Raw genomic sequence first — 22,577 nt, 5'->3', positions numbered from 1 at the left:
ATTGCTGTTAAATAGGAAAACTTTGCAAAAAATAGATGACTGTTCCGCGTATTACAGATTGCGTGCATTTTACGCGCCCGGTTTACGCGAGTCGCCTTTATACGCGTACCTCGCCGTACACGCGTATCGGGCTTGCGAAGTACGCTCTTACTGACTAGATATAAAGCGTAAAATACGCACTCACTGACTAGATACGAAAATATATCAGGTTAGCGGTGTTCTTTGATATTTCCCTTAGTGGTATGATAAAATCTTATATTCTTGTTAAGGGCTGGGGTATGAACGTTTGGACAGTATTTATTTTGGGACATTAGAGCACATCAGACATATCGAATTGCATTCTGAATACGAAGAATGTCATTCTGATATCAAATAATTTTGATTTTTGAAATTCGCAATTTAATACACATTTTATGGCAAATCATTAAAATTGATATTTTTGATATTTAACAGTACTTGAAGTAAACTTTATAAATCTGATGATTTATATTTAAAGTGTATGTAGGTGGGATGAAAAGCCGACGATCAATTGAAAATTTTGACCTTTCGTATTGAAGATATGGATTTTTTTTCCCAAAACACAAAAAAAAAATTAGGTCTTTTTGTGCAAAAAATCCATATCTTTAATCTGTAAGGTCAAAATTTTCAATTGATCATCGGTTTTTACTCCCTGCTATATTTCACTTTAAGAACATATCATTAGATTTATATAATTTACTTCGAGGACTGTTATATATCAAAAATTGAAAATATCAAATTTTTATAATTTGTCATAAAATTTGTATTATATTGTGATTTTTAAAAATGAAAATTATTTGATATCAGAAAGACATGCTTCGTATTCAGAATGCAATTCGATAGGTCTGAGGTGCTCTCATGTCCCACAAAAAATACTGTCGAAACGCAATAAACGCTCATTTTGGATCCCTTAATACCAAAATATGACAATTTAAGAATATAGTTTGTATTATGTTTTATTACCTTAACATCCATCGCATACAAGAACTTCAAACCGCATACTGATGTGACCATACCATTCTGTGGGACAAACCCTGACAAATGACGCGAGGACCGGGGGAGAAATCGTGGTAACGGATACTGTATTCTGATCGGTACTTCCATCGAACACCTAAAAAGTCACATACAAACAAATTAAAAGCAATAATTTCATACTGATTAATTTGGATAGGAGTCAATATAGACTGGCTTATGAGGGTGATGGTGTAATTTTTTTCTTCTTATAGATGACGAGGTATAGACGCTTGGCTCTGGGAGTGATAGTTTGCATGGTGGCCTAGCGGAACGGGCACTGACTCATGATCGAAAGGTTGCGGGTTCGAGCCCCGGCGACGCCATCGTGTTGTGCTTTTAAGTAAGGCACTTTATCTCGATTACTCCTCTCCACCCAGGTGTTTAAATGGGTACCGGCATTGTTAAATGCTGGGAAGGTAACAGACTCGCTGTATAGAGGAGGTGTAGCGATCCCCCTATAGCAACATTGCATGGAGGAGTCTGGCCCAATCGCCAATGAAAGAGAGATGGGCACTCCGATCACTGTTTATACAGGATCGTCTCCTTTACCTTTTTTTTTTTAGTTTGCAATATCACCCGATGTTATTGTAATTGATATTAATTTTATACTGCAAATTCGTTTGTTTTTTACATTTCAGTATTCTTGCCTGAAAAAAACGGCTTCACCTTTAGTGCTTACACAATAGTTTTACAAAATGTAAAAATGTAAAAGACTTATTTGCTCTATACGTGTGGACCAAATGGCGTCACACAATAATGCGTTCAGTCACTGTGGTTTATTTTGTAAAAAAAAGTCCGTTTTTAAAGTTACACATGAGTCCATAGCAGTCAGGTTTTCTTTAACAGAAATATCATTCACATTAATAGGCTTGGTTTACTTCATTTTTTAAGAGTTGACTCCTATAGTCTCAGATGCAACTTTTAAAACGGTCTATTTATTACATAATGAGCAAACGCGTAAGGCAATAAAATTGGTCCATATTACATTTAAACATTTCCTAAAACATTTTTCGATTTGTTGAAAGAAAGTATTGGGAGGGAACGTATAAGGTGTGGACCCTATTATGTCACAATTAAAACCAGCAGCCAATACTACGCTCTTCAGAAATCGGTTGAGAATTAAAGACACGGTGATCGGAAACCCATGGAAGGTTCAAAATCAATTGAAAGCACGGCGCTAGTATTCTTGTTGTCCCTACTAATTATGACATACCTTTTTAGGATAATACAGGGTAAAGTAGTTTCATCATCATCATCATCATCATCATCATCATCATCATCATCACCACCAGCACATAAAAAATAATGACATGTCCTTACCATATCTGTCTGGGTGTTTGGATCCTGTACATACTTCATGTAGTTACCATCATAACCGTGCAGGACTTTGAAATAGGTCACCCACTCTGCCGCGTCTGCTCGTCCTTGAATCTTTACTCCAGTAACCCACTTTTCTCCCGGCAGCTCTGCTTGGATCCACTGGCTAATATCATTGACTTGGCTGCTCCACGCCCCAATAATGCCACCGTGGTTCAGACGAGCATTGCGTGCTCTGTGGTATACACCGCCAGAGCAAAATTCCGAGGAAGCCGTGAGTTGATTGTCGAGTATCCGTCCATCCTCGACTCCAGCTGCGTCTTGGGTTATAAGAACTGTTAATGTTAAAAGTTGGTATTCAATTAAATTTTATATATAACATCACATAACAGAGGATGATTTAAGCACTTCCCAACATTCCACTGTGTTACTTGCGGTTAGCATAGCTGTGTGAGCGAACATGACACCACTAGTACTCGCCCACTGCATATAGACGTACTGCACGTGCATGGTTTAATTTGAATTTGTACAGTTATATTTACATAAAAAACGCTGTGAAGATGCTAGTCGATTTCACATTTTATGTTATCTACAGAAGGTGTGAATTATCCTTTAAACACACATCACTTTTGTTCTGAAATCGACCAAGTAATTATAACACACGCACAATTCTAAAACAACATGTTTTGCACAGAGTTCAATGGGATTTGAAAAGTAAAGTGGCAGTTGAAACTCTAGTGATAACACTTTTGCAGTGCATGATGGGGCTTCCTTAAATTATCCTCTGATCACATAATAAACGCCTGCCAAAACGTAATCCCCTTAGCGAAAAATGTGTTTGAAGGATAAACTATCAACGGAGTCGATACTCGTCCATTGCTATCTCTCAATTTGAAAGATTTAATTTCAAAATATTAATCTGTATCTATATTTTAAAGGGAATATTTTGATTTGATTTTTAATTCGTGATATATTAGAAATTGTATGGCAAATTATTAACAGTCCTCGATCTAACCTTTACAAAGCTAATGATATGTATTTAAAGTTGGGATGACAAGCCGACCATCATATGAAAATTTTAACCTTTCGTATTGGAGATTTACATGAAGTTTCTCAAAAGACCTTAAAAGCAATGTTAGTAGCAGTATCCAATGTCACACACTGTATAACCATCGACCTTAATAATCTTTTTAATTAATTTTGTATTACATGTAGAAATGATTAAAAATTGTTTTTTTTAGGCTTTTAATATTGTGTACAATATATTTTGCTGAACTAGTTGTAAGTAATCTTGTTACTCTAGCTCTAGTGTTTTTTCTGAATTCTAACTGAGTGACTTAACTAGTACATACCACTGTTGCATATGACCCCTGCATCCTCACTGTGTTCACATGTACTTCTTTCCCATCCATTATTGCTGCAGTAATCGAATAGGCTTTCTGATCTTGAACAACTTACACCATCCAGCCATATTGGTCCAGTACCCTCTCCAAACTGAGCATCGGAAACAGCTTGCGCATGATCAGGTAGGAATCCAAGTTGACGACAAACTACCAATGCATCACTATCATCCCATGAGTTATCACACACTGTACCCCATACCCCTTTGTGAAATACTTCCACTCTGCCTTCATTCGTATTCTGGCCATCAACAAGACGGACTTGACTATGATCTAAATAACAAGAGAGAAGCCGGATATGATTTAAATTTGTTCAATAAAAGCAATGCTGGCTTCATTGAACTGATGCATAAGGATGCCACAGCTGCACTCATAGAAATGACTTGTTCGCCTTGTTGGCGCAATTCAAAAGGAGTAAGTTTGGACAACTGAAAAATAGTGTAAAAGTTGCCAAAACAAAATTCATTTAGTTTTCCGAACTTAAAACATGCTGAAAAATATGGGCGGCCGTGAGGGCCAAAAGGGTCTCAAAACTACACAAGGGTCTCAAAAGTACAATAAGGTCTCAAAAACACACAAAGGTTTCTGAAATAAACACACAGTTATGTCTCAATAGCACAATACGGTCTCAAAAACAGAGAAAGGTCTCAGAAACAAACACACAACAATGTCTCAATAGTATAATAAGGTCTCAGAAACAGGGAAAGGTCTCATATACAGAGAAAGGTCTCAAAAACAGAGAAAGGTCTCAAAAACAAAGAGGTCTCAAATACAGAGAAAGGTCTCAAAAACAGAGAAAGGTCTCAAATACAGAGAAAGGTATCAAAAACAGAGAAAGGTCTCAAAAACAGAGAAAGGTCTTAAAACAGAGAAAAGTCTCAAACACAGAGAAAGGTCTCAAAGGTCTCAAAAACAGAGAAAGGTCTCAAAAACAGAGAAAGGTCTCAAAAACAGAGAAAGGTCTCAAAAACAGAGAAAGGTCTCAAAAACAGAGAAAGGTCTCAAAAACAGAAAAAGGTCTCAAAAACACGTTAAGGTCTCAAAAACACGAAAGACCTCAAAAACACGTTATGGTCTCAAAAACACGTTATGGTCTCAAAAACACGTTATGGTCTCAAAACACGTTATGGTCTCAAAAACACGTTATGGTCTCAAAAACACATTATGGTCTCAAAAACACGTTATGGTCTCAAAAACACGTTATGGTCTCAAAAACACATTATGGTCTCAAAAACACGCTATGGTCTCAAAAACACGTTATGGTCTCAAAAATACGTCAAGGTCTCAAACCAGGTATTACAACCGACCGTTATATGTGCAGTACCGCATGCAGTACTATACTGCACACATCAGCAGGCGAAACTACACATTCCGTCACGCACTTCCGCATGAGGAACTACATATCCCAACTTGCATTTCCGCATGCGGTGATGCAGGTTGGGATGTGCAGTTCCGCATGGGGAACTGCAAAGTTTTTGGTGTATTTCCGCATGGGGAATTTCGGTATATAGGCCTATGGATGGGTCATTTTGTTTTCAAAATTTTCTTAATTTCTTTTGGAAAATAGACCAACTTTGCATCACTGCAGCCAAAATGTTTCTCAAATTGCTTGTAAAAACTAAGACAATTTGTGTTAGATTTGGCCAAAACTTTTGTCCAAATTTCTTACAAAATTACAAGTTGGACTTAAAAAGTCTTATCATATAATGCGATTGAAAAGAAATTTTGCATATTTGAACACGTTCTTAACATTTTCCTACACCTTTTAGGGTGTAATATAGAAACGTTGCCCAAAAATATATGTGCCAAAATTGCTTGCTCCCCCCCCACACCCTTTCGACCTGCCAAAATTACTTGACCCGCCCTTTCGACCTGCCAAAAAATGCTCCCCCCCCTTTGACATGCCAAAAAAGCGTTGCGTCCCCCCCCCCTATAATTCACCACCCCGGCCCCGGGGGTACAATTTATTGCACCACCCCTGACAAGTTCAGGCGCCTAGAGGTGTAAATGAATTGAATAGAAATTTAGTATGAAATGGGTCTATTGAGAAGATTTATCAATTTTGTCCAGGTATTTGGAACATGGGATCACTCAGGGTCCACCCCATATCCATGTTGGTATATCACTGTGGAGGATGAATCTTATTCAAAAATTGAGTTTTATTGGAATTCAGCAGCAGGCATTGCATTCACTAATTTGGACATTTTCAAAACAACTTGCACCTCCCCTCATCAAAACAAAACTTCACTGAAACCCTCCGTTTTTGGCAAAAATCAATGCCTGTTTTACACCACAGAAAAAAAAGTCTTCTTTGTGCAAGGGGTAAATGTGAAAGATAAAAAGCATCACAAAGAGAATATTTTGAGGCAATTTATGAATTGTTTTCAGCTCAAAAACATTGACATATTTTGCTTTAAATTGTTTTCCTTATAAATTTGGGTGTTTTTTCTTGTTTCACCCCTTGCCATTAAAAAAGCTCAACAATTAACTTGTCTAATATTGATCAGCCCTTACACCAGTCACCATGAAAACAAACACATAGATACATGTTAAATTGTATTCTTATTTATAGTTAATTTATTTTTCTAAACACACACAAGTATTCCAACATGTGGTCAGTATACATGTATGATTCAAACAAAAATACACAAGTTGTAAAACCTAAAGCATGTGTTACATTTTTAGAATTATTAATAAATTTGTTGTTTAAAATTATCAAATTTTACTAGCAGTGCCTGTATTATTTTGAATATGCATAATTAACATTAAAAGTTGGGTTGTTTGTCTGTCACTTTTTAATTGATTTAAGGAATATCAACAAGGAATTACAAGAATCATAACAAAGCAGCCATGAAAGTGAAAATTTTAGTTCTTTTGACCATGGGAACTCAGGCCTGTACATGGGGGAGTGGGGAGGGGTGCGACCACACCTTCACCCCCAAATTTGAACAAGTATACACAAAGTACGGTACCAAAATATCACATTTTTTGTGAGCATAGCAAGCAAAAAATCAGGTTTTACGCTTTTTGGTCAAAAAGGTGAAAATTCCACTTTTCACTATATCACCCCCCCTGAAAAAAGTGCACTTTCTCAAAATCAGCATCTCCAAAAAAAAAAATCCTGCGTACTACGGGCCTGAGGGAACTGTGACAAGCCCTCTAAACTTACAGCTAAAGAGCATTACTTCTTGTCATTTATATAAAGCACTTATGATTTAGAGCTAATAATTCTGTTTGTACTGAATTTATTCCTAAAAATCATAGATTCTGAATCAGCACCCCAAAATTGACTAAGAACACTTCTCAAACCTTGTATAGCTCTCTGTGTAGACCCCAGTCCGAAACCCCGTCAGTCCGACACCAGCGCCTTAGACCGCTCGGCTATCAAGGCTTGATGGTGGTGTCATGATGAAAATTTAAAAATATAATCGCAACTTCATTACTTCAACATACCACGTGTGACAAGCAAATACAGAAAACGTACCATATTTTGGAATTTTATTTGTTTAAAAACATTAATGTGTATTAATAGCGTTCAATTGTTGATAACTGCGTGTTTTATAATACAGAAACAGGAATGAGGCTATACACGCACAATATAGTATAATCGATTTTGATTCACACGTGCGCTACGAACTCGCCGTATACTAAAAGCATAGGTTATCAATGTGGCGTGGCCTACAATTTTTCTTGTAGCTTCTTTTATACACGTCGATGTTTTCATCAATTACACAATTAATCCACATTAGACCCCTAATTTTATTTCAGGAAATAAAAGATTAGATTACCATAAAAACGAAACAGTTATCATTGGTTGGGTCTAATGTAATTTATACATGGAATTTTCAACGTTTTTTCTATCGCCATTCTCGCTCAATTAAAAAAATATTTTGGCGTATATAAAATTGAAATAAAATTCTCTGCTTCATAAAACGACATCAAATGTGCCACAATTGGGTATCACGAATCGTTATATATGATGTGCAGTTAATATTCATATTTTCTTTTATACAGAGGATGCTTCAGTTTTGACAGGAAAAATATTTTCTTGAAAACCCTCTCACTCGGTTATTTTTACAACGATAACCACGCTTCCCTAGAATGTGCAATAATTACAATTAAAATGTTTATTATTCTAACAGCAAGCGTTTCTAAAATGCAGTATGGCGAAATGTGGCGTAGATATTAACAAACCATCTAACCCAATAAGTATGATAGGGCCTATATTGTGACGAGCTTAGTAACTTAGGGACCGCTCATTATTAATGTGGGAGGGGGGCGGGAAAAATGTAGGGGGGTTATGTGATTTTCACTTTGACAAACAGGGGGGTTATGTGATTTTATTTTTCCTGATAGGGGGGGGGGGTCATGTGAAATTGAATAGTCATTCACTATATTTTTTTAATACCAAGAATCCTGGAAGGTCTTGCATACAGTAACAATATCAATCATACCATACATAATTATCTAACTTGACTTGAACAAAATTGTTCCCATTTTGCACCATATGTCACCATTTTAGCTTCAATTGGGGCAAAATGCGCGCTTCACGCACATTTTGTAGTTATAAACATTGTCAACAGCCAAAATGTGCTGGATTCACTATACCAAGTTCAAGAAATATTTTCTTTTTCATACCCCATCCCCCCAATGTCAAAAAAGAAATCTACGCCACTGCCATAATGCTACACACACCTCTCACTCCTCACCACATTTTGACCACCCCACCTCCAAGCACACACCTATAAATTTCAAGATCAAAAGTAGATCTATTGGCATAGGGGTAGATCCGTGGGGATGGGTGTGGGTTAAATTCCCTCCTATTTGGCCAGGGAGATGGTCCATACAATCACCTGTAGGCCTATGTGGGTTTCTGACCATATTAACCTCATAATTATTTGGTAATTTTAGTCACAAAATTGCAAATTTGTGTGCGCTTCGCGCGAATTTATTCCACTTTTGCATCATATTTCATCAATTCAGCTTCAAAATTGCAAAAATTTCCTCGCGCTTCGCGCGCATTTGTACAATACACTTATTTTGTCGCCAAAAAGAGCTGGATTCCCTATATGACTTCAAGAAATTGTTTCCCACCCCATCACCCCCAATGTCAAAATCCCAATCTCTGTGACTAAATTAATTAATATTTAAGTTTGCTTGAAGCGGGGGGGGGGGGGTTATGTGATTTTGTTTGATTCAATAGGGGGGGTTACATGAAATTGGTTCATCGCAATAGGGGGGGGGTAGGTATTTTTCACCCATAAAGCTCAACATTTTCCCGCCCCCCCCCCTCCCGCATTAATAATGAGCGGTCCCTTAATTTAGCATGTGATCCTAGCATCCTTTTTTATGACATTTTCAGTAGATATCCACGAAAAAAAGCTTATTCACAAAATTTCAATCCGATTTTGCGTTTGCGAGTTATGCATGATTATGTGTATTACACTGCTCCATAGGCCACTGTTGTAATTTCGATCTGGTATACCGGTACCGGTTTCATGTCACGATATTTTTGCTAAATGAATTAATCTGCAAGAAATATTTAGTACATAAACATTATGTAGCCAAAAGTTCCCAATGGTATAAAAATCTCAACTTTTTTTTGAAAAAGTGGGGATGAAGCTGTGGATCACGAAATGCCCTTTTAACTGCATGTCAAAGCACGTAGCCATTTGACTTAAACTTTTGATTAATACATCCAATTCGGAAATGTACCAAAAATTGCATTTCCCCATGCGGAAATACACCAAACATATTGCAGTTCCCCATACGGAAATACACTAAAAATATTGCAGTTCCCCATGCGGGACTGCAAGCGGATGTTGCAGTACTGTATGCAGTACTGCATATACGGTCGGTTGTAATACCTGATTTGAGACCTAGACGTGTTTTTGAGACCAAGATGTGTTTTTGAGACCAAGACGTACTTTTGAGACCCTTTTGGCACTCACGGCGCGGCCGCCGGGGTCAAAAGGGTCAACGCCGAGGAATACTATGGGCGGCCGTGTGTGCCAAAAAGGGTGTCAAAACACGTTCATGTCTCAAAAACACGTCTAGGTCTCAAATCAGGTATTACAAAGTCAACCGACCGTTATGTGCCGTCTATGTCTCTGAGGTATATGTCTCTGAGACCTTTCTCTATTTTTGAGACCTTTCTCTGTTTTTGAGACCATTCTGTGTTTGAGACCTTTCTCTGTATTTGAGACCTTTCCCTGTTTTTGAGACCTTTCTCTGTTTTTGAGACCTTTCTCTGTTTTTTGAGACCATAACGTGTTTTGAGACCATAACGTGTTTTGAGACCATAATGTGTTTTTGAGACCATAACGTGTTTTTGAGACCATAACGTGTTTTGAGACCATAACGTGTTTTTGAGACCATAACGTGTTTTTGAGACCATAACGTGTTTTTGAGACCATAACGTGTTTTTGAGACCTTTTTCTGTTTTTGAGACCTTTCTCTGTTTTTGAGACCTTTCTCTGTTTTTGAGACCTTTCTCTGTTTTTGAGACCTTTCTCTGTTTTTGAGACCTTTCTCTGTATTTGAGACCTTTCTCTATTTGTGAGACCTTATTGTACTATTGAGACCTTGTTGTGTGTTTGTTTCTGAGACCTTTCTCTGTTTTTGAGACCTTATTATACTTTTGAGACCTTATTGTGTGTTTATTTCTGAGACCTTTATGTGTTTTTGAGACCTTATTATACGTTTGAGACCTTATTATGTGTTTATTTCTGAGACCTTCGTGTGTTTTTGAGACCTTATTGTACTTTTGAGACCCGTGTGTGATTTTGAGACCCTTTTGGCCCTCATGGCCGCCCATAGAAAGAGCTCAAAAGTTCCGTCAACTAATCAACTTTGTTGGCATTACTTAAAAAGTTGATGTAAGTCGTTGCGTCAACTTTTTAAGTAATGCCAACTTCTGAATTCAAGTTCAGGGAACTTAGAAAAATAAACAAGGTTCAAAGACCAATTAGTTGAGTTATTGTAACTCAACATGTAAGTTGATGTAACTCGTTCATATTAAGAAATGGTACTTATTGTTTTGAGTTATTCCAATTTGGTACTCTGTTACTTAATTCACGTAATTGGATCATTTTCTGCACAATTAGCAGTATTCAAATATTTATTTTTGTAATCAGTGCAAAATTGTGTATATTATAGCACACCACAAATTATGCTAACCTAGGCTAGTTTCATTTTCTGAGTTGTAACAACTCAATAAAGTAAGTGCAAATGAGTGCGACCAACATAATGATATCGAGTCAGCGTTACTCAAAATTGTACGCGTTGGCATTACTCGGAAAGTTGACGCAACGACTTACATCAACTTACTGAGTAATGCCAACGAACAATTTCTATGTGTGTGTATGCTGAACATGACCAAGGTAGACTGGGCACACCGGCCTCCGGGAATAAGTTAGTCTATTCAATCAACCTAAAATGGTAATTAATATCGCACAACTGCTGAACGAAAGTTATCATTTCGTTCAAAAACTTGAATATGTTTACTTCCTACTCATTTTTGCAGTATGTTCAGTTACTGTGATCTGATGGAATGCTGCACCATGTGCAGTGTATTTTGTAATCACTTTACAACCAATTTTATATCATTGTATTATGTCTTTTTTATTATTTCAATGTGATAGTTGCAATATTTGATCTATCTGTGTTACTACTTTATGCATGCCGAGGCGTTTAACCGGCGAAGCGTGCGAAAAATGAGCCCAAATAATCATTAATTAGGTCAAAATCGTCCCGGTATTACGGTGACTGGCACATATACACCACTACTAGTTATGGTGGAAACATTTCAGGGCGTCTATCGCATGGGCTGGTCAGGAAAATGGCACGTTTGATGACTACGTAGCCCGTCTCGGACGTGAGGACGTTCGCTACTTTACAAACAGACTATGGGCCCTTTTTCAACAATAAAGTAGCCTTAGGGAACAAAGATGACGTCCTATAAACGTAACTAGTTTCGTTTCTCAGCCGACCCCCTCCCTCCCTGCCAGAAACGTAATAATGAAATGTTGAAAATTTTGACATAATAATAATAATGACACATTCTTCAGACCGATGTTTTTGCACAAACGTAATCGAGTATTCTTACCCCTTCCCCCCTAAACGAAACTAGTTTCGTTTATAGGATGTCATCGATCTTTTGGTTTGTTCCCTTATGTCCCTGAAGTGGTACGCAGAGCTAGTAGCTATAGTAGACTAAATCCATCAGTTGTCTACACTGCGCATGTACTTGTATTATGCTTAATTGTATCGTTCGTTTCGTTTCGGACTCGTGAAAATATTTTCGCGACTTTGGTTGTGCGCCATAGCGCGCCTGACTAGCGGTTGTGGCAAGATTGCGCTCTGAAGTTTGACACAATTGCGCAGTCTTGCAAAGTCCAACACATTTTTTAACAAATAAGTTTCTGGGTCGCTATCCCAGAGAGCTGATGAGCGAGGGCAGCAGTACTATGCCTTACCTGGTCTTCTCATTTTGCAAATATAGTCTGATACCCAAGGAGAATCACATGGTAAATCGTTCCACAAGCCAAGCTCATCACCATACCGGAAGTGTGCGCAATCTTCAATTCCCCCAGAATTATCAGGCTGTTGAGGTGCCCAATTTGTATATCCATACTGTTTATGAAAGTGCAAAGAATGCAGGAAATGGTAATGTACTGGCCAACATGTGTCTTAGCTGTCCTCTTATAACCTTACCTTTTTACCATTACATGTGGTGATATATTAGTTCTCTCCAAGCCGATTTTAATCCCTTTGTTTGATGAAGCATATCTTTTAATCTAAACTACCGAAATAAAACACTCGTACTCCTTAACTACTCGGCACTTTAAATATCTTCTATACATTGTACCTAAATTTATTTCTGAAATGTGATGGATCCGGTCAATCCGGACAAGATAATAAGAAACGAAGATATAAGACAGGGGCTCAATTTAACTCAGACCATCTCTGAATACATCCATCAGATACGGTTGTTTGATGTGATCATTTATTAGTTTTTTAAACAAAACATCATGTACAACCCAATTTTTAGGCTTTAACAGCTTAAAGCGGTCAATATTAATGTATACAGATGCTTTTGAGTCATTTTCAACTTAAATGTCCTCTTATTTACAACATTATTCACTTTTACAGCATTTTTAAAAGCTTTTTCGGATATAAAATGTATCTATTTATGACAAGATTGGTGGCGCTATTTAGATACTGGAAATTACTCTTTCAGGCTTTTAATAATAATAATTCCATTTATTTTTTGATGCAATATGTTTACAAAATTTCTTTGTTGATTGTTTCACCTATTCCACCTGTTTAAATGGCAGTATTGATTACCTACCCCTTGCAAATTAAGAAATATGATTTATGATAGATAGCGCCATCTATAGTTCGCATTTTCTTAATAATGAAGCCAATTCTATATACATCAAAAAACCGTGAATCCTACCAGAATGACTTCAATGTCCTAGAAACCAGGACGATCACAAAAGATGGAAGCAAGATTCAGAAACAGACTGGGTTTTTTTTGCAGGCAGGTACATCGGGGAAGTAACCCCTCTGGCTCACAATGTAATTGTTATTTAAATGCTTATAATGTACCTATTTATTTTGATTTAAAATTTAAAATTAAAGCTAAATTTATAGTGGTAACATTCTGTGCTCAATGGTGATATATCGTGGAGATTGTAATATACTAATACACTAGATGTGATTGAAATGTTCCAATGATTAAAATGATTAAAAGACGCCGTTTCTTTCTTTTAAAATGTCTTTAAAAACATCAATATTGTCCAATTAAATTAGATGATTTTACTAACAGCTTATTTTAGTTTAAAAGCTGACTTTATACTGAGCGATTGATTGTCAGATTATACTATTACTTCATTGCTCAAGAGTCCAAGAGTAAGGGCTTATACATACCAGAGTGCCGTCATCCCATTTCCAAGATCCTTCTGTTACAACATCTGTGAGGCCTATCCAAACGTTTACGTTGTCAGATCTTACGAAATCTGCAAAAGGGCACAGATATCAGATGTTTTACACATCCGCAACGTTCACAGTATCGGTTGTGACATTATGTTGTTGAAGTAACAGACATTTAGATGCTCGTGTTAGATTTTACTTTCAATTAAGTGGCAACGCCCTTATTATGATAGGTGATTGAGAACACCGTCTTTTACACATTGAATTTAAATGAAATCACCAATCAAATACCTTGCAAAGCGAGAATACAATAAAACTAACACCAAATTCTGCACCTTGGCGATGTTTTAAAAAGTTGATAGCAATCAATAAAGAATCAACTGCAAATTTGATGTGAATTAAGAAATAAAGCAAATGCGTGAGACTAGTAACTGTAGTATTATACCTGGTGATTAATTCATGGTAACCAATATAACTCACCATTAAGAAAACGCTGTTCAGCTTCATCACGTACACTAGTCAACTCGGACCCTCTTTCTTGGCAATCCGAACGTGCCTCCCAGAATGTTAGCGGAACATCATTATTTTTGAAATAGCAAAATTCACATGATGAGGTCCATCCCGGAGGGCAGGTATCAACTGTGAAATATTTAGAAATAAATAATTTTACATTAAAACAAAAAGCTCATGAGAATGCAATACTTGGGTTTGCTTTATGAAATATAAATTACAGGGTTCAACAAATCTGTATTCACTTAAACCAACACATCTTAATAACCATAAATCACATTATTATCAAATAACTATTATTATGTAGCCAAGATTTACGAGTATAACCATTGGTAATTTCAATATCCTGGCACGTAAGATACCAGAGATGTGATGATGGAGGTAGAACTTTTTGAATGTCCCTCGTAAGAACAGTTTTGCACCCATAAATACAAAACAAACGGTAATAAAAGTTTTGAAATTAAGTTCCGCATAATAAGCATTTTTAGCAACGGCAGACATGATTAGGTTCATAATAAATATTTTACGCTTTGTTTATTTTCTTTCATCTTTCTACCTCGGAAATGGTGTAGTAAGCCCATACGATTAAGTTGCGGGCAAATGTTTCTTCTGGAAGTCATTTCTGGGTTAGCTTGAAGGGCTTGACGTACATGAGTAATATAATGTGACTTCTAGCTGTTCTGGAGCAGCCGTTATTGTCAGCGTTTCTGTCGGTACTCTTAGCAAATTCTACATACTTCGCATGTGCTACAGTATGTCACAACCATAAAAAAATACGCCCTTCCAACGTGATTGGGGTTGAAGTTGTGGAGCTGCAGCCATGATTCCTAGTAAATGATGTTGTTATGTCAGTGCTTAGTTTTGACTTTCTAAAGCTCAAGGAGATACTCATTTATGTAATAATTTCTACCACTTCGAATACCCCATTGTTTAAAACTACCTCATAAGAACACCCACAAACTGGTCCATGGTTCAACTCTATTGAGTCAGTTTTGTCACACACAGATAAAAGTGGCCCAAGCTGTTTTAAGACTACGTAATTGGACATATCTTCACTTGTATACCATCGATTTTATTGGAGCAAAGTTTCAAACCAAAACAAACCAAAAGTGCATACTTGTGTAATTCTATTTACCAAATTGTATAAATTTTATTGTTACACCCTGTATAAACTTTAGAGAATAAAATATATAAACATTTTACAAACTACAAATACTACATACTATCGGGAGTGCACTGATCCTTGGCTACTTTAATATTAATAGTTTATTATATATGACAAAGGTAAGATGTAAAATGTAAATGTGAAAATTCATTAACTTGTGTATCGATATTTTGCACTTAAAATAAAGGTACTTTTTGAATCCCTTAATTTCGTTTTTACAGGACGACATTAACATTAGTACTGTTTTGGTCGTTATTTTGAAACTAAAAAATGTGTCATTATTAAAGGGCTCCCATTTTCTTAGGAAGGGTGTAATTTGTATAATATATTTGGGTTGTAACTAAACTAAAGATTTCGATTGTAACTTTTAAGTCTAAACAATGCGCGCGTAGCGCGTGAGAATATTTATTGTCACAAGCCCTTAACAATTTCATGACCCCTTATTAATTGGTGTGCGAAAATTACGACTCCTCCTATTCTGGTGTAAATATTGTCACGGAGGTATAAGTGCGTTAGTGTTATAGACCTGACGGGGAAGTCCTCTTTTGGTCTATACGCTAGCGCGCTCGCCTCTTAAACCCAGGGTCGTGGGTTCGAGTCCCGGCAGGACCGGAAGTGGCTCGAGGAGGCGCAGGATATTTCCGTGAGGGGTTTGTGACATAAATGGTTGCAGCGGTGGTCCCTGGTGTTTCTTAACACCAGGGGAATCACCCATCGGAAAGGGTTAGGCGTTCATAAAAATGGCTGGCCGAGTATGCCTTGTATCGAGGACGACCAGTCTGGCCGAGTATGCCTTGTATCAAGGACGACCAGTTTAAACAGAGGAAGTAAGGCGCGAGGACGCGCCTTACGAGGAGGGGGAGCATGTCACGGCGGTATAAGTGCGTTAGTTTTATAGACCTGACGGGGAAGTCCTCTTTTGGTCTATACGCTAGCACGCTCGCCTCTTAAACCCAGGGTCGTGGGTTCGAGTCCCGGCAGGACCGGAAGTGGCTCGAGGAGGCGCAGGATATTTCCGTGAGGGGTTTGTGACAATATTCTATGGCTCACGTGTATTCCGATAGCTCCGTCTAATTCTTTCTTGCTGCGAGCAATAAATAAGAGCTAAGATTTAAAAAGGTAATTTGGCTCGCGTATAGGTGACAATTCCTTGAAATAAATGGCGAAATAATATAAAATAGAGGCTAGCCTGTGCATGTTAGTCCATCTCCAGCGTATCCGGCATTACATGTACATGTGAAGGACCCTGGGTTATTGATACATGCAGCATTTGGATCACAGTTATCATTATCTATAACACATTCATCAATATCTGTAAAAAAATGTATTAAATATGATTAGTATTTCGAAATGGACTATTTAAAAAATTTCCCAAGCATTGTCTGAGATTTTTTTTCTTATCATATCGTTATGAATTCGGCAGAGTGACGAATCGAGTATTTTGAGCAAATTGAGTTACTGTATGCTTGTGATTATGTTTCAGGTGATCTTTCATTTCCACCAAAAAATAATGATAAATCTTACTTCCCGACGTAGATATTGAAATTGTGATTTGGACGAATCGCGCCTATAAAGTGCGATTAATGAATTTGATCAAAAGACGAATCGTATACTTAGCTGTACAAATCAGGGCGATAAATTGTAGTATCAATTGTAGTATAGCTGAAAACTCCAAATTTTCTATATTACATGTCATATACTGTTATTTTTGATACCAATGGGTAGCTGTAGGTACCTTCTATCCAGAGATGCCAAAATAAGTACAAACATTCCCCACACGATATCGCTATGGCGTAATTATGTCAGAGCGCCGTCGAAAAATTGGGAAATTCATACACAAAATGTAGGCCAATATTGTTATATCTACTCTAAAATCCTTGATTTCAACCGGAGTTTTCACTAAATATTACGGGGATGCCTAATTATAACTTATATACCAAGTTTTGAATCTATAGCCTTAGGACAACCAACAATTTTTACATAAAATTCCCAATTAAGGATGGCTGCTATAGTTTACACGTAGTTGAATGCGGATTCGTCCCCGTATGTAACTCTTTGCGCAGCGGTTGACACTTTTTGGATTTAGCATAAAGCCGAATAGCTGTAAATACATGTTTTGAAGGATATATCGATTGTTTCAGAACATGCATGTATTGCAAATAATTAGTGCACATTCACTTCTATGATATACATTTCAAATGAGTGCTCACGAATGTTCTCATATTTTAGAAGGGCCGATGGAATGGTACCAATATTTTCAAACGCCGTTTACTCAGAACAGCGATTTTGCGAATTCGTCACTCTGCCGTATTCATAACGATATCATGAACATAATTTTGAGGCTTATCAGGATATATTATTGTTTCTTGACAAAGAAAAGTTAAATCATAAAGATACCCCTTTTGGCCTTGTTTATAAAACAATCTCGACCACTTTAACTGCTAAAAAATATGTCTACAAACTGGTAAAATAATAATAGAACAACCAATATCAGAAATGTATAAATCAAAGTGTTAATCAAATACCAATTCAGCTAATTTAATTAACTTTTGGCTAACACCCACCACACCCCTCACATACACCCACAAACCCCACACACAGATATTTTTGTAAATGGATGGTCCATACAATCACCTCCCACTGTTTGACGCCTATGTGTGGGTTTCTGACCAAAATGAGCCTCGTAATTAGACATTTAGCCTATCAAGTCGCCAAATTTTACGCTCTTCGTGCGAAATTTTTTTGCACCGTATTTTACCACTTTAGTTACAACATTGTTTCGCGCGGCTTCGCCTGCATTTGTACATAAACATGAATATATTAACATCTCAACATGCGCTTTCGTGCCGCGATGCATAAATTTCGGTCATTTTTCCACATTTTTAGGTGCTTTGTGGAACCATAAGATATGCTTCAAATTTTCCAATTTGTTGCCAGGTTACTTATTTCATATGTAATCAAGTTTTTATAACTATCCAAAAAAATTATCTCATTTTTTGTTTTTTCACTCCACCCTAATAAATGGTCAATATCAGCTAAGAAACTGAACGGCAAACATGATCTTGATTATTTTAAGCACTGCACGTTCTATTCACCATTAGCACGGGTCCACCATCTTGCTTCCAAATGCATGCGCAAAATGTGCAGTTTCGATTTCTCGAGGGTTTTTTTAGTAACCCATGCTTTTGCAAAACGCACACGGTAAATAACCCAGCAAACACAAAACGTTTTCGACATCATTCGCAAAAGGTTATAAAAGGTCGTCAGAAAACGTTTAAATGTCGGGTTATATAAAGGGTATATTAAGAGTATGAAACGTTTTCATAACCTTAAAAAACATTTTTTGATAATCTACTGCTCAACAAACAAAAATGTTTTACAGAAAACATTAAATGTCGGGTTATATAAAGGTCATGAAAACGTTTTTAAAACGTTATTGAAAATATTTTGCGAAAAATGTTTGCCCCAAATATTTTCAATAACGTTTTAAAAACGTTTTCATGACCTTTGTATAACCCGACATTTAAATGTTATTAAAAGGTTTTGAAAAAAAAATTTTTAGAACATTTCTGTGTTTGCTGGGTTCAAACATTTTAACATAATGTTATTTAAGGGCTGGGGTATGAACGTTTGGACAGTATTTATTTTGGGACATCAGAGCACATCAGACATATCGAATTGCATTCTGAATACGAAGAATGTCATTCTGATATCAAATAATTTAGATTTTTGAAATTCGCAATTTAATATACATTTTATGGCAAATCATTAAAAATTGATATTTTTGATATTTAACAGTACTTGAAGTAAACTTTATAAATCTGATGATTTATACTTAAAGTGTATATAGGTGGGATGAAAAGCCGACGATCAATTGAAAATTTTGACCTTTCGTATGGAAGATATGGATTTTTTTTCCCAAAACACCAAAAAAAATTAGGTCTTTTTTGGAAAAAATCCATATCTTCAATATGAAAGGTCAAAATTTTCAATTGACCGTCGGCTTTTCCTCCCTGCTACATACACTTTAAGAATATATCATTAGATTTATATAATTTACTTCGAGGACTGTTATATATCAAAATTTGAAAAATATCAAATTTTTATAATTTGTCATAAAATTTGTATTATATTGTGATTTTCAAAAATGAAAATTATTTGATATCAGAAAGACATGCTTCGTATTCAGAATGCAATTCGATAGGTCTGAGGGGCTCTCATGTCCCACAAAAAATACTGTCGAAACGCAATAAACGCTCATTTTAGATCCCTTAAGTATTGACACAATATTTGGCAAAAATGTTTGTAAAAATAGTTTACAATAACATTTTTGAAAACATTAAAAATATTGTTGTAGTGTGTTTTCATACAAAACGTTTTAAAACGTTATCATGACCTTTATATAACCCGACATTTTAATGTTATTAAAACGTTTTACCTAAACCAAAAGCCAAAATATAACTTATTTAAAACGTTTTTAAAACGTTTTTGTGTTTGCTGGGAAAGCATTAGTTTGACAAGCGTACACACACAAAGTACGCCCTTTGCGGATATAACCTTGTTATAAGTTGACCGTGCGATCAGCGAATTGGTACATACATACATACCTGTACAAAATGATGGGGATGACGACGACGATCAAGATGATATATCATCATCATCATAATTATGATAATCATTATTATGAACAATTTTAAAACGAATAGAAATTCGTTAATTAATTATAGGACAATCCATATACACTCAACTAAAACTAATAATGGTCGAATACATTTTATCCGGAAGTTTGAAATCCGATACCTTAAAAATCTATGTTCAAATACCGTTATAACCAACAAAGACACCCACACCCACGACTTCCGTTTTTCGAATGACCTTCATGTAAGCCTTATAAAATTGCCGTAGAAGTGGGGATGTTACAGGATTAATAATATCATAGCAATAGATGAATACAATTTTGAGTGTATTCGACGTAGAAGTGATGATGTAACAGGATTAACTACCCATGCAATAGGTTAAAACAATTATATATCGCACTGCACTAATACGTTCACGCGGTACCTCTGCATTGAACCATATCATGCTGATCACTCACACCTGTAGTATCTTTGAAAAGAGAAGTATTGTATTCAATCTATGATTGCAGACATACACAGGTGATGAGTGCAACCTGCTTGTAATGCAAGGCGATGTTTTTAAAGTTTGTTTTAATCTATTGCTATGGTAGTTAATCATGTAAATATTGCTCGAGTCAGGCGCTTCCTTGATACAGACTCATGCCATCACATCATCCGTGCACTCATATTATCTCGCCTCGACTACGGCAACTCTCTCCTTGCTGGCACCACCAACATCAATTTATCCAAACTGCAGCGTATTCAAAATAGGGCAGTGCGTCTCATCTACGGCCTCAAACGTCGTGACCACATAACCCCATACATCAAGGACTTACATTGGTTGCCCATCAGGGAGCGTGTCAATTTCAAGATCCTCACCATCATATATCAATGTGTCAATGACATAGCTCCACTCTACCTTCAATCTGGAATTCATTCCTACACCACATCTCGTCATTTACGCTCTTCCATGGATACTACTCGGCTCTCCATTCCTCCCACAATCAAATTAGCTGGTGATAACGCCTTCACTTCCTTTGGTCCTCGAATTTGGAACAACCTCCCATGCAACATCAGGGAGGCCCAAACACTGGCCAGCTTCAAAAAGTTTTTAAAAACCCATCTTTTTCCAATTTGATCCATTTCTTGTTATTGCTATTTCTTTCTTTGTTTTCTCTTATTGTAATGCGCCTAGAGCTAAAATTGTATAGGCGCAATATAAATCGATATATGTATGTATGTATGTATATGTATGTTACATCATCACTTCTACTGCAAATTGCCCTGCACTACAAGTAGGTTGCACTCATCACCTGTCATGTCTGTGTATGTGTGCGTAGATTAAGGGAAGAAGTGCAAAACACCCATTTATAGTCATATTTATTGTCATTCAAGGTTTCTTTTTTTCTTCCACATACTCTTTATTCCACAAAAATCGTACTTAGGGATCACAAGAAACTGCAATTTTAAGTGAAGCATCTTGCGCGATCAAAGGTATATTGATGTATTTTATTGTTTTTCAAGCAGTGATATTTATGTATTTCATTGCTTTTCAAGTGGCGATATATAATATTTTTACAGTCAAATATCTGTATCTCAAAAAGCAAATAAGCGTTTATCATGGTATCTTCACAACAAATTGTAATCAGTGTCTGCTTCTTTTACATGTTGCATGTAATAAATTGCCATATAATTTGCATAATAAATTAAAAAGGTGTTTCTAGATGTTTCTAGGATTTTTCTGATATTTGCATTTTGATGTGCTTTCAAAATAGTACTGGAAGGCCATGGTTGCGAAGGTTATTGTGGAATGTCTAGGGTGTGCGCTCTTGAAGCAGCAAAGTTTTACAAGCAATGTAAACATCATTATCTGTTAATGGACACATTTCTTCTTTCACAATTATCAATTGAATATACTCAAATTATCTCATACCAAAAAATAAGCCTTGTAAATTGCTTTGGTACTTACCTCTGCTTCTTTTTATTAAACGTTCCTCAACTAAAATTCAATTTTCCCGCTGATGTTGACAATTGTTAGTGTGTATATAGCAATGACTTTATGCAAATGAGACCTTCCTGTATACTAACAACTTAACCGAGCCAGCCGCTTTCCGAACTATTAAAGTGTCTAAGAATGGGATTGTGCCTTCTTGTTCTTTCTCATAAGTGAACTTTATGCTTCCCGTAGGGTCGCTTTGATTGAGGTGGTCCGTGAGGTGGCGCCGAGGTCAGTGCTTCTTGCTCGAAAATTCTAAATACAGGTTTGTATATATTTCCGCGGAACAAGAAATATGTCGTGGTGAACACAAAGCGTAATAATTCTATCACATCGGTAGCCGTTAGCATAGTTCTATTTTTCAGAGTCTTATCATCCTCAAGCCGAGATTTAATCACTTCCAGCGATTTATCTATAGGTGTATTTGTAAACAACGAGACAACATCATGGGAGTTAAAAATCTCCCCTTTGACGGTTGTCAAAGAAATACGGAAAAGTCTTTAGTATATATTTCGGCGGGACGTATCGAATGATTATTTTAAATGAAATGAATGTAATTCAAAAAGCATTCCAAAAGCCCGAGTTGAGTGATAGAGTGACGTCAG

At 36.5% G+C, this 22,577-nt stretch overlaps 1 protein-coding gene across 11 annotated transcripts in view; it reads right to left on the bottom strand.

Annotated features, from left to right (window-relative positions):
* The window catches only part of LOC140163044 (uncharacterized), a 101,755-nt gene that overhangs the window by 2,936 nt on the left and 76,242 nt on the right, over positions 1 to 22,577 (bottom strand). For 10 of the 11 annotated variants that reach the window (XM_072186388.1, XM_072186393.1, XM_072186396.1 and 7 more), the window contains 7 exons: positions 16,550 to 16,672; positions 14,166 to 14,324; positions 13,683 to 13,771; positions 12,227 to 12,383; positions 3,702 to 4,022; positions 2,353 to 2,684; positions 982 to 1,129 (listed from right to left, as the gene is read on the bottom strand). In XM_072186388.1, coding sequence (XP_072042489.1) covers positions 983 to 1,129; positions 2,353 to 2,684; positions 3,702 to 4,022; positions 12,227 to 12,383; positions 13,683 to 13,771; positions 14,166 to 14,324; positions 16,550 to 16,672 — 1,328 coding nt within the window. In that variant the 3' untranslated portion in view covers position 982. The remainder of the gene's footprint in view (positions 1 to 981; positions 1,130 to 2,352; positions 2,685 to 3,701; positions 4,023 to 12,226; positions 12,384 to 13,682; positions 13,772 to 14,165; positions 14,325 to 16,549; positions 16,673 to 22,577) is intronic. The other variant, XM_072186392.1, reaches the window with a different exon arrangement.

Source organism: Amphiura filiformis, chromosome 10, assembly GCF_039555335.1.
Source record: "Amphiura filiformis chromosome 10, Afil_fr2py, whole genome shotgun sequence".
Taxonomy (NCBI): Eukaryota; Metazoa; Echinodermata; class Ophiuroidea; order Amphilepidida; family Amphiuridae; genus Amphiura; species Amphiura filiformis.
The sequence above is the reverse complement of the archived record's forward strand: the minus strand, read 5'-3'. Positions and strand labels throughout refer to the sequence as shown.